This window comes from Moschus berezovskii, chromosome 25, assembly GCF_049115385.1.
Source record: "Moschus berezovskii isolate FMDL1 chromosome 25, NW_MosBer_1.0, whole genome shotgun sequence".
Classification (NCBI taxonomy): domain Eukaryota; kingdom Metazoa; phylum Chordata; class Mammalia; order Artiodactyla; family Moschidae; genus Moschus; species Moschus berezovskii.
Genome location: NC_142484.1, coordinates 49,953,834 through 49,969,430, shown reverse-complemented (window position 1 = coordinate 49,969,430; position 15,597 = coordinate 49,953,834). Strand labels below are relative to the sequence as shown.

Here is a 15,597-nt window from a genome sequence, read left to right as displayed (position 1 = left end):
GGCATAAAATCCTGCTGATAATAATGGTGCAGATTTTTTTTTTTTGACTTTTCATTTTGAAATAGCTTAGAAAAGCTGTACAAGAAAGTAGAATTACCATAAACCCTTTACTCTGTTTCTTCTAATGTTAACACATTACATACCACAATACAACTGTTAAGGCCAGGAAATTAACATCGATAAAATGCTGCGAACTCATCTGTAGACCTCATTTTGATTTCACCAGTTTTTTTCCACTGTTACCCTTTTTCTGATCCAGGAACCAATTCAATTTCCCACTTGAATTTAGTTGTCAAGTCTACTAGTCTTCCCCAGTCTTGACAGTTATTTTTTTTTGTCTTTATTTACCTTGACATCTTTGAAGTGTCAGTAATTTTGTAGAATTTCCTTCAGTGTAGGCTTGTGTGATGCTTTCTTATGATTAGGTTGAAGTTAAGCATCTTTAACAAGAATTCCACAGTTGATGCTTTGCACTTCTCAGTACATCACATTACGGCTTATGACTGCTGAAGTTAACTTTGATCACTTGGTTAAGGTGGTGTCTGTCAGGTGTCTCCACAGTAAAGGTACTGTTTTTTCCTTTATAATTAATGAGTTTTTAATAGAGGTATTTCCTGTTGTTATACAGTTAGTGCTAAAAAAAAATAGTGTAAAGTGTTAGTCGCTCAGTCGTGTCTGACTCTGCAAACCCATGGACTGTAGCCTGCCAGGTTTCTCCATCCATCAGATTTTACAAGCAGGAATACTGGAGTGAGTTGCCATTTCCTTCTCCAGGGAATTTTCTGACCCAGGGATCCAACCCAAGTCTCCTGCATTGCAGGCAAATTCTTTGTCATCTGAGCCTTTGCCCATTAATTTTAGGATCCTTCATTGACTTTTCCTGCAACGGTTATTACTGTGGTGTTTACTTAATAATGGTTTTTTCCCCATGGTTTCTTCCATTTTTATTAATTGGAATTCTACTGTAAGAAATAGTTACCTCTTCTCTTTGATTTAACCATTTTTTTATACCATACCAGCCCAGATTTTGTGCTTTGTAGAATGAGCTGTATGGCAGAATAATGAAAATGCATTCTTTACCCAAAACTTCATAGCAAAAATCAAAAGTTTTTTATGTAAGAAACCCTGTTGATAAGTCAAAGTCTGAGGACCATCACTCAGTGTTTTGGTTTCTTTCTTTGTTTTCTTTTTAGCTCAGAACAAAACGTGACAGATGCTTCCGCAAGCAATAGGCTCGTAGTGCCTACTTGCATCAGTTAATTTTAATGTATTGAAAGTATCTGCAGTGAGTATTTATGTAGGTATTAGATATTTACATAAGGAAAATTTGTATTTTCAATTTTCTAGGTGCCGGCGCGATCCTCATTCCTCGTTTAGACATTGTGATCTCCTTCGTGGGAGCTGTGAGCAGCAGCACGCTGGCCCTGATCCTGCCGCCCCTGGTTGAAATTCTCACGTTCTCTAAGGAAAACTACAGTATATGGATGGTCCTGAAGAACATTTCCATCGTGTTCACTGGAGTTGTTGGTTTCTTATTAGGGACATATGTAACTGTTGAAGAAATTATTTATCCTTCTCCCAAAGCTATCACTAGCACTCCACACGGTCCCTCTTTAAATTTGAATTCGACATGCTTTACATCGGGTTTGAAATAGTAGGAGCAGAGGTATGAGTCTCCAGTTTGGAAATGATTTAAGAACCACTAGGACACGTTGGCAGTACTGATAAGCTACAGCATATTTCTTGGTTTTAAGTATTAGCAGCAATTTCAAAAATTTTAGTTTTGAAAATTGAAAAAATTAAAATGTTAAACAATTAAAGAAATACTCTATTACTTGTCTTTCAGTCAGAAATGATTCAACCAAGATTCAGTCTTTTACCTCCATGCTATTCTTTTGTCACCTGGTTGAGGAGAGAACAGGGTTTCAGCATTGAGCGAATTAAAGAAGAAGGTATAGGTAACTAAAATCTACCACCCTAATGAATTTCAAAGTATACTTCATGTTAGTATAGAAATATCTCAATTGTGTTTTTATTAGAGAGCCAGATACTTATGTTTACCCTTTGGAAGTTTAGAAAACCCTCATTAGCCATGAGGTAAGCATCAGAAAATCCCCCAAACAGAACTGTTTTTAGCTGATCTTCATAATGAAAATCAAGAGGACCTGTGCAAGAGTCTGACTTGGCGTTTCAACCAGATTTGAAAGAGACTTTAAAAAGTTGTGGAGTACAAATTCCCTTGTTTTTTTTTTACCTGTGGAAATAGATACCCAGGATGGTTAAAGTTAACTTGATTGAGACCACTCAGCTTGAGATTGAGAGAACCTGATCTTTGGATTCCTGGTCCAGGATTTTTTATCTTTCACATCACATCCTAGAAAAAGAAATTATGTTCAGTTCAACTTTAGTGTTAAGTCAGTTTAATATGATGTTTGCCAAGTGCATGTGACCTGAGCAAACAGCTCTGAAAAGCCTGCAGCACAGCCGTGGGGCAGAAGCAGCACTTTAATGAACCAGTAGAGACACCTTGCTGGTCAGCTTCTGGCAGGTGGATGGTGCCCAGCTGTCCTGTGTGTGGCTTTAGCTGTCCTTACTGTTTCTTCCTTTCTAGGTTTGTAGGTACCATCTTTCCTAATGACAAAAAAAACAGGTACCTGGCATGATGCAGGACCTGTGCCCTCTTTCTGGCCTCATGGCCTTCCTCATCAGAGCCTTCTATTGCTCCACATGGGCAAAATAACAGAATCAAGCCTAGGGAAAATTGAGACAATAATAAACTGTTAAATCCTGAGAGCTCCAGGCTTCTTCCAGAGAAGTACATTCTATTCTATTCCTCCATGTTTTTTAAGCCCAGTTATTAACCAAAACAAAGAATCTCAGTGAGCATGGAAGATGAAAATCGTTAAATTTAAAATTGAGAATCTTGATTTAAAAAAAGATTTAAAACTCACTGAATTTTTTAGTCGGGTTGGTGAAAGATATTACCAAGGTCGCTGCAGTGTATATATTCTCTATTTTTGTATGTAAATGTCAGTTCAAGTATTTTTTGCTTACATCATAGAGTCGAGCATAATCCTAAAGGTATATCAGAAACTTTGTTTTGGTACAAATTCATCAGCATCAAAACTTTTAAAAAAAACATTTGCATCAAGAATCACCAATAATTTTTATGACACTTTTATGTCAGATCTGTTATGTTGAACCTTTAGTCATGCTGGGAAAATGTGGAAGAAATTGTAGGAAAAGTAATTGCCATTGAAGCTAATGTTATATAATCTTGAATATAAGAGTAAATTAGGTATTTTTTTTAAGATATGTAACTTGGTATAAAGTGACTTGAAAACTATTATTTAATACAAAGCACTATTAGATTTTTTGTCAGCTGTCTCATAATATTTCTAGTCTGTGTGAAATTTTATTTTTGTAGTTTTGCCTTTGTTTATTTTCTTTATGAAATTTATCAACTTTCGTGAAGTATCAAATGGTTGATCATAGCAGTGTATAAATTTTAATTTCAGTGAACAAATGTTGAGTATATTTTCAGAGTCAAGTTGAAATGAGGAAAGAAAGAGGGGGAGAATAGTTTTATTTCTTTACAAGAAACACTCTGTCGATGTAAATGCACTCTATATAAGGAGTTTTGATGATTTATTTCATTTGCAAAAAAAAAAAATCAGGCAATATTTTTCCTCTGAAAATTATTTTTAATGAGTCATAACATTTTCTGAATGTTATTAGAGAAGATACTTTGATCAAACCAGCTATTGATTTTATTTGGGGACCTGAAGAAATGAGAGTGATCGCACCTGGCAGATTTTTTATCCAGTATCTTTGGTCCATTGCATTCTGGCTAAAATGACTTCAGCATTTCATCTGCCACCACAGTAAAACACCTTTGGAAAGCCAACCAGGTGTCTTATGACCTCTACTACTGGAATGGGGAAGAGAAAGGAAAACTTGATTCACCTCTGAAAACCTCAGAGCTAAGGCAGTCACCTCTGTTCCTTTTCAGCCAAAAGGGTTTCTCCAGTTTCAGAGTCAGCTTATCAAAACACTGGCTCTCAGATCTTTCTTTCTTTTTTATCAAAGGATCTGCTTTTCCCCGAATGGCATGGTTTCTCCACAAGTGAAGAAACAAGACCTAGTTTTTCTTAAAGACCAATTTGTATAGTGTTACCAAATGAAAAACATACTATGTTAGCAAATGCCACGTTATGTTTTAATCCTGTCCTCTGGATTCTCTGTTGAAATGATTTCTGCCTCTTGTCTGTGTGATGCACTTGACATTTTTCTAAGTGTTTTATGCAATATGCATGTGCTAATGTGGCCTAATTTCATTATTTTTGTAGTAGTTGTAGAAAAGCTCCCTACTGTAAAGTGCTATACAGATATTAATTGGGATATTAATTGAAGTTCTACATCAGTGACATGTCCAGCTGTGGACATGCTTTACTGTAGCTTACCTGTGACATCTCCTCTGGGACTGACATGCCAGAGAGGTCAGAACAGCAGCTGAGAAGTGCATTTGTTTGCTAATAATATGTAGCCCCTCATTTCTTCATTTGAAATGGAGAAGATACATAACAGAGCTAATAGAAGTAGTAAATAAAATTATTTAACTGATACCAGTGGCTCAGTGAATATTTTCTGTTGAGAAAGTAACTTGGTAAAAACAAAAATGAGTATTTTAATCTTTTTGCCTCACTTAGCTCCCCTTCATAAAACAATTTGAGAGACTTTGATCTAAAAGGTATAACAAGATACTTCCTAACATTAAACAGCTGACTGTAATAACTAACACTTCGGCAGTATGGTTAACCATAATCTTATTTATGCCACTGGTGCTCTCTAGGCTAAACACCATTCTCAAAGTTATTGGTTCTGACCTAGGAGATAAGAAAACATGCTTTAGAAATGTTATTTATTGCCCTAGGATAAAATGAAATGACAAATCACTCTCATTCTTAAAATTATATATCAAGGTTACCTAGTTCTGATGTATCCACATATATACATTCCAGTAGTCTGTGTTATATATTAATATAAATTCGCCATTTAAATTGGATCCAGACAGATGTGTGTTGAAAGAGCACCCTGAAAATGATTGCTTTAGAGTTTTCATGATAACAAATAGGAAAACACATGCTTGTACCGTGAATAAATTAAGCTGTGGAGTTTTGTTTCTTGAAATGATGTTGTTTGAGTGAAAACTACATATCAGTGCACTTGAGTCAATTATATTTCTTTTAACTTATTTTTCTTTATAATATGAAAAAATGTCTTAAGAAGTACTGTAACTTCTGAATTTTCAATAAAATATTATTTTGCTTGCAAATGCCTTTTAAAAATATATTTGTCTTTTAGAAGGTTAATTGACACAAATGTCATAAACTGCAAAGGGCACTAGTATATTCTACGGTAACATTTTAATCAGTCTTTGAGGTTAATTCCTTGTCGTGTGACCTTCTACATTGGAAGCTGCTGGTATGCACCACTGAGATATAAGATCCGAAGCTGACTGAAAATGAAAGGTCATACTCAAGACAGTGACCTGAACTTCCTGCAGAGTAAACGCTGGGAGGCCAGTCTGCCAGTGTCGCAGCCATGCCATCATTTACCGTTCTTTTAGGGTCAAGACTGTACAGTAACACTATTACATTTTGCTTGCAGTATGCCAACCCCAAATCAAAGACCATAAAGGTATTTATACCTTGACAGCAATAATTCTGCTCTTGTGAACTTAAGAAAAGGGCATACCATAGTTCATCAGAAGAGAAAGACTCTATACCTAAAGGTACATTGACAGTCTTATGTGTAATAGTGAACAGCTGAAAACAACCTAAATATTCAACACTAAGGAAATCATAAATTGTGATATTTTAGCCTACAGTACAATTGTGATATTTTAGCCTAGAGGTTACATTATTCAACTAATGTACTGAAGATTAGTAATTTGGTAAAGAATAAATACAAAGAGTTAATTTTTTAACTGCAGCTCTATAAAAATAGGCTTTTGGACCAAGACAGGAAGATAAGCAGGAAGTAAACCATGGTGCTGAGAGAAAGAGATGGGTTTTATGTTTTACGGCTTTTAAGTGAGTAGTTAAAAGAAGGCAGTGAGAGAAATAGGGTTTTGAGAGAGGAACAGGGAGTTTATAAAGCTTTAGTAGTAGTACATGCTTTTGTTTAAAAAAAATGGAATATAAAGACAAAAAACAAAAATTACAGGGTGTGGATAGGAGTGGGTACATAAGAGGGATGTAAATTCAATGAAACAAGTATTCTATGGAATACTTGTTGGAGGAAAAAAAAATGACCACTTTGTAAAATTAACTTTGGGGTTTTTTGTTAAATATAAAAAGTTTAGTGTTCTTAACAGATAAGCACATTCTCTCAAAGTTTTACAAACAGACTGATGGAGCTCACATTTCAAGGAGTCCACAGACCCAAGGGGAAATAATTCTTGGAAGAGGTACATCCGTTTTTGAAGAATGGGTTTGGTTCAAAGTTTCCCCATGGAGGTGGATTTGTTTGAAATGGTAGGGAGGTCTTTGGTCGTCACCGTTTCCTGAAGCTGTGAAGTACAGGATGACATGGTAGGAGACGATACAATGCTTCTCAAATGAGACCTGACATAATCTTGCCAAGGAATTTGGGAGTAACTTCCCCATCCTCTGTCCTGGATCTAGATCTGGCCTATAGGACGAGGACTGGACTCTGACCCTCCAAGCAGCACTGTGTGGAGAGGAAAGGTGTGCTGGGTGTGGGTCAAGGCTGAGCAGGTCTTGAGTGGAACAAGAAAGTGCTGGAAAAAATGGGTAGTGCAGAAGCAAGCAACTTCAGATCACGGGCCTATGGGGGCGTACATACTTCTGTAGCTTCAGTAGCTCATCACACTCCACTAGGGCACAGAGTAGGTGCTCAAAACACTGAGCTTGTGACTCCCCTGCCGTAAATCTTTTCTCCTTCCCCAACCTCAGCTGTGTGAAGACCAAGGCCTCCCTCCCTGTCTCAGCCTCCAGGTTCCAGCAGCACCAGTTGCACCAGCAACACACCACACACCAGCTGGTTTTCATCGGCATGCCCATCATGTCTTCATGCTGAAATACTTTCTACTTCCTCCTCTACTGTTTCCTGGCCAAGCCCTGGTTATTCTTAAGATTCAACTTAGGCATGTCTTCTACCAGGAAGCCTTCCCGTTTATCCTTTCCTCCACCCAGAACGAGCTGTACACTCTTTCTTTCACACTAGAAAAGGATCTTAGGTTTACTATCCCACTTTACACACTGGGGTAATTCAGTTTCTGGGTCTGTCTCTCCATTAAATTGGAAGTTCTATAAGCATACCATATGTGTGTGTGTGTGTGTGTGTGTGTGTGTGTATGAGTATGTAGGCAATTTTGTCAACTGTGTTCAATACTAGAAGCCTATCAGGCACATTGGAGAGGGTCAAAAAATATTTGTTGAATAAATGGTAAGGAAAATCATTCATTTAACAGAATAAAAAGGGAAAACCCATAGTAGAGTTCTGGTGTTTAATAAAATCTTTGAGTGCAGGGGCCAAGTCATATTTTTGCAGTGACTCTTCCAGCCTTGTGCGTATTTATTGGACGACTGTGGCCAACTCTTTTTCACTTTGTATGTGAGCTCAGCAGGTGTCTTACAGAACATCCGCTGAATGAATCAAGCCTTAAACACATATTCAGGAACTTCTGGTAATGGATGTAAAGTCCTTAAGAAGGAAAAGACTGAAAACTCTCCTTTGCAAACTTTTATGTCTTCATGCTTTATATAAGCCGATTGTTTTGTAGGAAAAAAATCAGAGGTTATACTTTCTATTTATCATGCAAAAATATATATATGACCTAGAACGAAAATGTCCATTTCTGCCTAAAAAGAAATACGTGTCTATAATATCTAGTCCTGATATCTGAGGGTATTTTCCTGAACTTTTGATGCTCAAGGGATCCCTGTTGGTAAGAGTCACACATTTAGATGTTTAGAATCTTTTCGCTGAGGTGAATAGTCTCTGGCTGTTCTGAGAAGCTCTGTCTGTGCTCTGTGTCAGTCGCACTTGACTCTTTGCGATCTCATGAATTGTAGCCCACCGGGCTCCTCTGTTCACAGAATTTTTCAGGCAAGAATACTGGAGAGGATTGCCACTTCCTACTCTAGAGGAACTTCCCGACTCAGGGATCGAACTCACATCTCTTGCATCTCCTGCATTGGCAGGTGGATTCTTTACCACTAGCAGCCCCTGGGAAGTCCTTTCTGAGAAGCTACCTCTTGTCAAAGTGCATCACTCTATACAACACGGATGGACCTCAGTGCAGGGCAAGAACGAGAACCTGTCCGTGTGGGAAAAGTGACTGCCAAGATGATTATTGTGTCAGGAAAGCTAGAAATGAAAGTGAAATTAAGAAGAATAGAAATGATATCTGGAAATTGGAATTGGTTTAACTGAAAATTCGCTTGCTCCAGTACACTGTGTTTAACGAGGCTTTGCCCAATGTATTATTAGCACATAAAGCAGAATGCTCTGTGCAATGAGCGACCATAGTCATACCTTTCAGTATAAAACATACGAACTTAGACACTGGAAAAATACAAGAGACAGCAAATTACACTCCTCTTGGAAAAAAAATGGATCTGGGTCATCTTTTTACTGTTTACTGGTAACTCTGGCCACCCAATATTAATGACCAGTCAAAATCTATATCAAAAAACACTGCTGGAAAATAGCATGGAGGTTTCTCCACAAAAACTAAAAACTGAACTACCATTATGACCCAGCAATTCCACTCCTGGATCTATATCTGAAAAAAATGAAAACACTAATTCAAAAAGACACATTATTTACAATGCTGCTATGAACCTAAGTGTCCATCAACAGATGAATGGAAAAGACATGGGGTATATATATATGCAATGGAATATTGTTCAGCCTTAAAAAAGAAGTAAATCCTGCCACTTGCAGCAATTGGATACCAAACTAGTGGTTCCCAGTCGGGAGAGGGAAGGGATCGGAGCAATATAGGGACAGGGGAGTAAGGGGTACAAACTATTAGGTATAAAATATGCTACAAAGGCATAGTGTACAACATGGGGGAATATAGCCAATATTTTGTAATCAACTGTGAATGGAGTATAAGCTTTAAAAATGGTGAATCACTATATTGTATACCTTTAATGTGTACAATATTGTACATCAACTATACCTCAATAAAAATTACAAATTTAAAAAATTTACGAAAAGACCACTGCTGGAAATGGCATAGTATCAGTGGTAGAAGTTGCTCATCAAACAGTGTGCCTCAGCATTTCTCTGTTCAGCCACTCCAGTGGAGGATGTGCATGGAGGAAGTACTTGGTGACTTAGTGATACTGTAATACAGGAAGTCCAAACCACAGCAGAAGAGATGTTTTAATTTAAAGTTTATTTTGGAACCATTATGCAGACTGGTGATATGTTGTGCTCAATTCTGACAAGGGCCCAGATTCTTACAAGAAGAGAATACTGGTCCCTAAATGCAAACCCATGCACTGCTTGGTTTTCAGGGGTTAATTAACAATCTGTGGTGACAGAGCCTCCTGATTGCAATTTTATGTTCAAGGAAATAGTGAAAATTATCACTACCATCAAATTGCAGCTATTGACTATCCACTTTTTGAGCACATTCTGCCAAGAAATGGGGGGTGAATATAAAACACTGCTTTTCATCACTGAGGAATGCTGGCTGGCAGAGAGAAATGTGCTCCTAGAAGCTGTAAAATCAGGGATGGGACATTCCTTCATGACATTAATAATCTAAATAAACACCATTTCTATAATTTCAAGTGCACAGTGCATCTCAGCAATATCTTCAATTATCTTAACAATCCTGAACTCACCACAGGAGAAATAAATTTTTGCCCATTTTCCATGGTGAGGATAAGGCGTCCAAATTAAAACAAGACAAGACAAAAGAAGCCAGGGTAAAAATGCTCCAGTCACTAGGAAATTGATTTGTTCCCAATATTTGATGATTTTATTTCTCATTAGAGAAAACAAGGCAGTGAAATCTTGGGTATGCTTAAAAGCCACGTCAAGATGCAGCAATAAAATGGAAACAATTGCTTGACAGAATGAAATGTCACCAGGGTAGACTGAGAATTCTTTTGCCACTATCCTCAAGCAAACTCAAACTGCCACGTTTCGATATAATCGTGGACTTAAGAGTTTTCAAGGTACTACTTATTGAATCTCTCCATTAATTTTGGGTCCATGTTTGACTTGAATGGGCTTCCCTGGCAGCTCAGCAGTAAAGAATCCGCCTGCCAATTCAGGAGGCATGGGTTCTATCCCTGGTTAGGGAAAATCCCCTGGAGAAGTGGCAATCCACTCCAGTATTCTTGCCTGGGAAATTCCATAGAGAGAGGAGCCTGGCGGTCTATAGTCCATGGGATCGCAAAAGAGTCAGACACAGCTGAGCGACTAAACAACAAACAATATTTGATTTGAATATCCAAATTTATCAGATGGAGCCATCAAGCACTTACATTCCCAATCATCTATAACTGTCATTTTAGCCTCAAATTTAGTAACAGTGAGAGACAGGAAAGAAGCATAATGCTTGAATTATTGAGACAAAAGTGAAAAAGCTTAGCAATGAGATCATGTCTCTTCCACAGACATGAAACAATTATTTTTGCCATTAATATTACGTTCCATTCTTATAACTTAAGTACTTATCGTGTCTCTTTCTATTCACTTAAAATTAATGGTCCATGAGAACAATGAGCAAACCATAGGGTGGTTTGGGAATAACAAACATCTGAGAAATGCTGTTGAGAGATAGCTGATGGAAGGAATGGCTGAGAGAATTCTGTGGGCTGCTCAAGAGCTGACGGTAATGAAAGTACGCCTCCAAGTGACTTATCCTCTTTGTGACCATGGAAAATTGGGAATAAGTGCTGAAAACTGGTGGAGGATGAAATGGCACCCCACTCTGGTATTCTTGCCTGGAAAACCCCATGGACAGAGGAGCCTGGCAGGCTGTGGTCCATGGGGTCACAAAGAGTTAGACACAACTGAAGCAACTTAGTACAGCATCAGTTCAGTTCAGTTCAGTTCAGTCGCTTAGTCGTGTCCGACTCTCTGGGACCCCATGAACCACAGCACGCCAGGCCTCCCTGTCCATCACCAACTCCCGGAGTTCACTCAAACTCATGTCCATCGAGTCGGTGATGCCATCCAGCCATCTCATTCTCTGCTGTCCCCGTCTCCTCCTACCCCCAATCCCTCCTACCATCAGACTCTTTTCCAGTGAGTCAACTCGTCGCATGAGGTGGCCAAAGTATTGGAGTTTCAGCTTTAGCAGAAGTCCTTCCAATGAACACCCAGGACTGATCTCTTTTAGAATGGACTGGTTGGATTTCCTTGCAGTCCAAGGGACTCTCAAGAGTCTTCTCCAGCACCACAGTTCAAAAGCATCAATTCTTCGGCGATCAGCTTTCTTCACAGTCCAACTCTCACATCCATACATGACCACGGGAAAAACTATAGCCTTGACTAGACGGACCTTGGTTGGCAAAGTAATGTCTCTGCTTTTTAATATGTTATCTAGGCTGGTCATAACTTTCCTTCCAAGGAGCAAGTGTCTTTTAATTTCATGGCTGCAATCAGCATCCGAAGTGATTTTGGAGCCCAAAAAAATAAAGTCTGACACTGTTTCCACTGTTTCCCCATCTATTTCCCATGAAGTGATGGGACCAGATGCCATGATCTTTGTTTTCTGAATGTTGAGCTTCAAGCCAACCTTTTCACTCTCCTCTTTCACTTTCATCAATAGGCCTTTGAGTTCCTCTTCACTTTCCGCCATAAGGGTGGTGTCATCTGCATATCTGAGGTTATTGATATATGATATTACTCCTGGCAATCTTGATTCCAGCTTGTGCTTCTTCCAGCCCAGCGTTCCTCATAATGTACAGTATAGCACAGCTGAAAACTGGTGCAAATCCTGAGATTTGCACTTGATGAAGACAGTTAATATGGGAATAATGGAATCTTTTGAAATTCTTAAAATACAAGTGATGGAACTGATCACATTAGGGTAAACGGATTGCATCATTAGTCACCATTTTTCAATAAAAATTGATATAAACTGATAGAATGACAGTAGATCAGAAACCCTTTAAATCTGCCAAGTGATGCAAACAATTTTTCCTCCTGACAAAAAGATTCATTTGCCAAAATTTGAACCCAAGTAGCAGCCCCTTGTACGGTATTCTGTGCAGTATAGAATAGGCCCTTGAATCTTGTGCAGTATTCTAGACATCTTCTCTCAGTGATTACTGCAGTAAAGCTCGTGGAGCTTTGGGAACAAAGAAAAGTAAAAGAACAAATATTTCTGGTATCCACACATTGTATTAGTCTTAGATCTAGAAACATTGTCACAGCAAGAAGAAAGAGGAGATAATTGCCTAGATCCTAAATCTCATTATCATCCTTCAATATAGCCCCATTTTCAAATTTCATGAACTCATTGAAATCACATCATAATAGGTGTAGCCGGTAGGAAAAAATTGCTCTAAAGATGTCAGGACAAGTAATAACAGCTGCTGTAACAATACCCCTATTGTCTTAGCAATTTTGTGGAGATGGTAGTTGAGCGGTCCTGAAGAGAGATTTTAGTTCTCTACACAGGAATTGAACGTGGGGATTGGGGGTGGGAGGAGACGGGGACGACAGAGAATGAGATGGCTGGATGGCATCACCGACTCGATGGACATGTGTTTGAGTGAGCTCCGGGAGTTGGTGATGGACAGGGAGGCCTGGCGTGCTGTGATTCATGGGGTCGCAAAGAGTCGGACACAAATGAGCGACTGAACTGAACTGAACTGAACTGAACCTGGATGGAAACCAAGAATCCTAGACACTAAACCACCAAGGGCTAGAGGCTAGAAGCAAAGTGGCCCTGAACACTCATGAAACAATGTTTCAAGGAGGCAAAGTCTGTGAAAACAACTACAAAGTTTAGATACTTTAGAGACACGCAGCATAACATGTGGATGAGTCCACAGAGAAACAGTTTGTTTATTTAAAATTGAAACAAGGCAGAAATACACACCCATGAGGAGTGCGGGCATCCAGAGGTGACTTAAGTCACTCACACAGGACAGTTCTTTGAGTTCTGTGCTTATTTTTGGCCTTGCTTCTTTCCTCCCACCTGACTGGTCCTAGGACTCTCCCCAAGATGTGTGCACCACTTTATGCTAAGACGGCTTCTCGCCCTGAGGCCTGTAGGGGTGTGTCCACGTGTGTTATGGACTGGTATCCCCTCTCTTTTGACCCCAAGGAACCTTCCTTCACACGTGCAGATTGGGAAGTTTTCCTTGACCTCGGAATGGGCACATTATCGCTTCACCTCAGCCGAGCTCAGCTTTTGCCATGAGCTTTGTCCTTAGAGTGTCTGGATGAGAACAAATTTCAATTTTATTCAACTTGACAAACACCAGCTGTCCAGCCCAGGGGCCCATCCGTCTCCTACCTCACTAGTCATGTATCACAACAAAATTCTCCTTCTTGACCAGGTCACAACATGCTATACACTGAGGCTGCCTCTTCCATGCGGGGATTCAGTGATAGCCAACTGTCTGAATCTTGTGTCACCGCTACGTTCACCTCCAAGGTTGCTGTGAAAGAAAAAAAGCCAGCACGAGAGACCTTTTGTGGTGTTCTGTGGCCAGACCTGGAAGAGCATTATGGAACTTCTGCCTGCCTCCCAGTGCCTGGATCCTCACCCCACAGCCTGGGTTACCAGTTCCAGGAGGGGCTGGGAAGGAGTCGTCCTGCGCGCTCGGGACGAGGGAATGGGATTGGCAATCACGCAGGAAGTCTCAGGTGGAGATATTAATAAAAAATGCTATTTTTATACCAAACATAATTAGGCTATTAAGATCCAAAAAGCATATACATTTTAAACATAAAGCACAACACTGCAAAGAAATTTTGAGCTGAAGGGTTTTGATGGAGTTAAAGTATGGACCCCTGAGAAAACACACGCACACACTGATATATCACACCCAAAACAGCTATCTCAGTAAAGATGTTTGAGAAGCTGGTAGCAATGCATTCAGACTGAGCTGGCCACACCCCTTCATCTTCATCTTGGTGATCAGCGTCAGAGCGCTGACCTCTGCACACAAGCACACAATCTGCACACTTAGCACAAAGCTCCCTCTCACATTTTCCCTCCAGTTCAGTTCAGTTCAGTTGCTCAGTCTTGTCTGACTCTCTGCGACCCCACGAACCGCAGCACACCAGGCCTCTCTGTCCATCACCAACTCCCGGAGTCCACCCAAACCCATGTCCATCGAGTCCGTGATGCCATCCCACCATCTCATCCTCTGTCATCCCCTTCTCCTCCTGCCCTCAATCTTTCCCAGCATCAAGGTCTGTTTCAATGAGTCAGTTCTTCGCATCAGGTGGCCAAAGTATTGGAGTATTCCCTCTAGCCACACTCTCAAAGGAGATAACCATTAAGGGGTGGAAAGATGGAAACAACTGAGGTAATGATCTTATTACCACTGTGATCTGAACCAAGAGACCTCAACATGGGAATCTGAAGGGAGAAGATGATTGAGGATTAATTGCTGTTGTAAAAAGGGTGGAAGGAATCTAGTCTGTTCAGATTTTAAGATTAAAAAAGCAAAAGGAGAAACTTCACAGTGGAGAGGGATATGGGATGGTGTTTCATGTGCGTCCACTTCAGAAATTTGCATGTGATTTTCTCTTCAAAATAATCGCTCTCTCTCTCAAAGTTGCTCAGTTGTGTCCAACTCTTTGTGACCCATGGACTGTAGCCATCCTAGCTCCTCTGTCCATGGGGTTCTCCTGGCAAGAATACTGGAGTGGGTAGCCATTCCCTTCTCCAGGGGATCTTCTCGACGCAAAGACTGAACCCAGGTCTCTCACATTGCAGGCAGATTCTTTACCTCCTGAGCCACTAGGAAACCCCCAAATAATGGTAGAACTAAACATGCATCGTACAAGGAATGCGGTCATGAAAGAAATTTAAAAGTCCCTTCTGCAGATGAACCTGTCTGAAGGACAGGAAGAGAGACACAGACGCAAACAGCGTGTGGGCACGGGGAGAAGGGGAGGCAGGATGGACCGGGAGAGCAGCTCTGGCATCTATACAGCACCGTGGGTCCAATGGACGGCTCGTGGGGAGCTGATACAGAGCACAGGGAGCCCGGCTCGGTGCTCTGTGATGACCCAGAGGGGTGGGAGGGGGCTTCACGAGGGAGGGATATACGTATGCATGCAGCCGATTCACTTTGTTGTACGGCAGAAACTAACACAGCATTGTAAAGCAGTCATATGGCAATAAAAATGATACTCACAAAGCTATTAGCAGTATATCTAGAAAAAATAAACAAAAAACCAAGCTATTTGAAAGAAATCCCCGTTTCCTTTCTCCTGAACCTATATGTTTACTGGCAGAGCGACTGAGCAACCATGATAAAGATTGCATTTTCCAGCAAAAAACAAAACAAAACAGTCCCTTCTGAACACAGCACAGTGTCAATAAACATTTGATGAATTGAGAAACAG

At 40.0% G+C, this 15,597-nt stretch overlaps 1 protein-coding gene across 2 annotated transcripts in view; it reads left to right on the top strand.

The window, feature by feature from the left end:
- LOC148773934 (neutral amino acid uniporter 4-like) overlaps positions 1-5,335 on the top strand; it is a 32,211-nt gene extending 26,876 nt beyond the window's left edge. For both annotated transcript variants that reach the window (XM_088832481.1, XM_088832480.1), the window contains one exon: positions 1,348-5,335. In XM_088832481.1, the coding sequence (XP_088688607.1) occupies positions 1,348-1,655 (308 nt within the window). In that variant the 3' untranslated portion in view covers positions 1,656-5,335. The remainder of the gene's footprint in view (positions 1-1,347) is intronic.
- Positions 5,336-15,597: the final 10,262 nt, after the last annotated feature.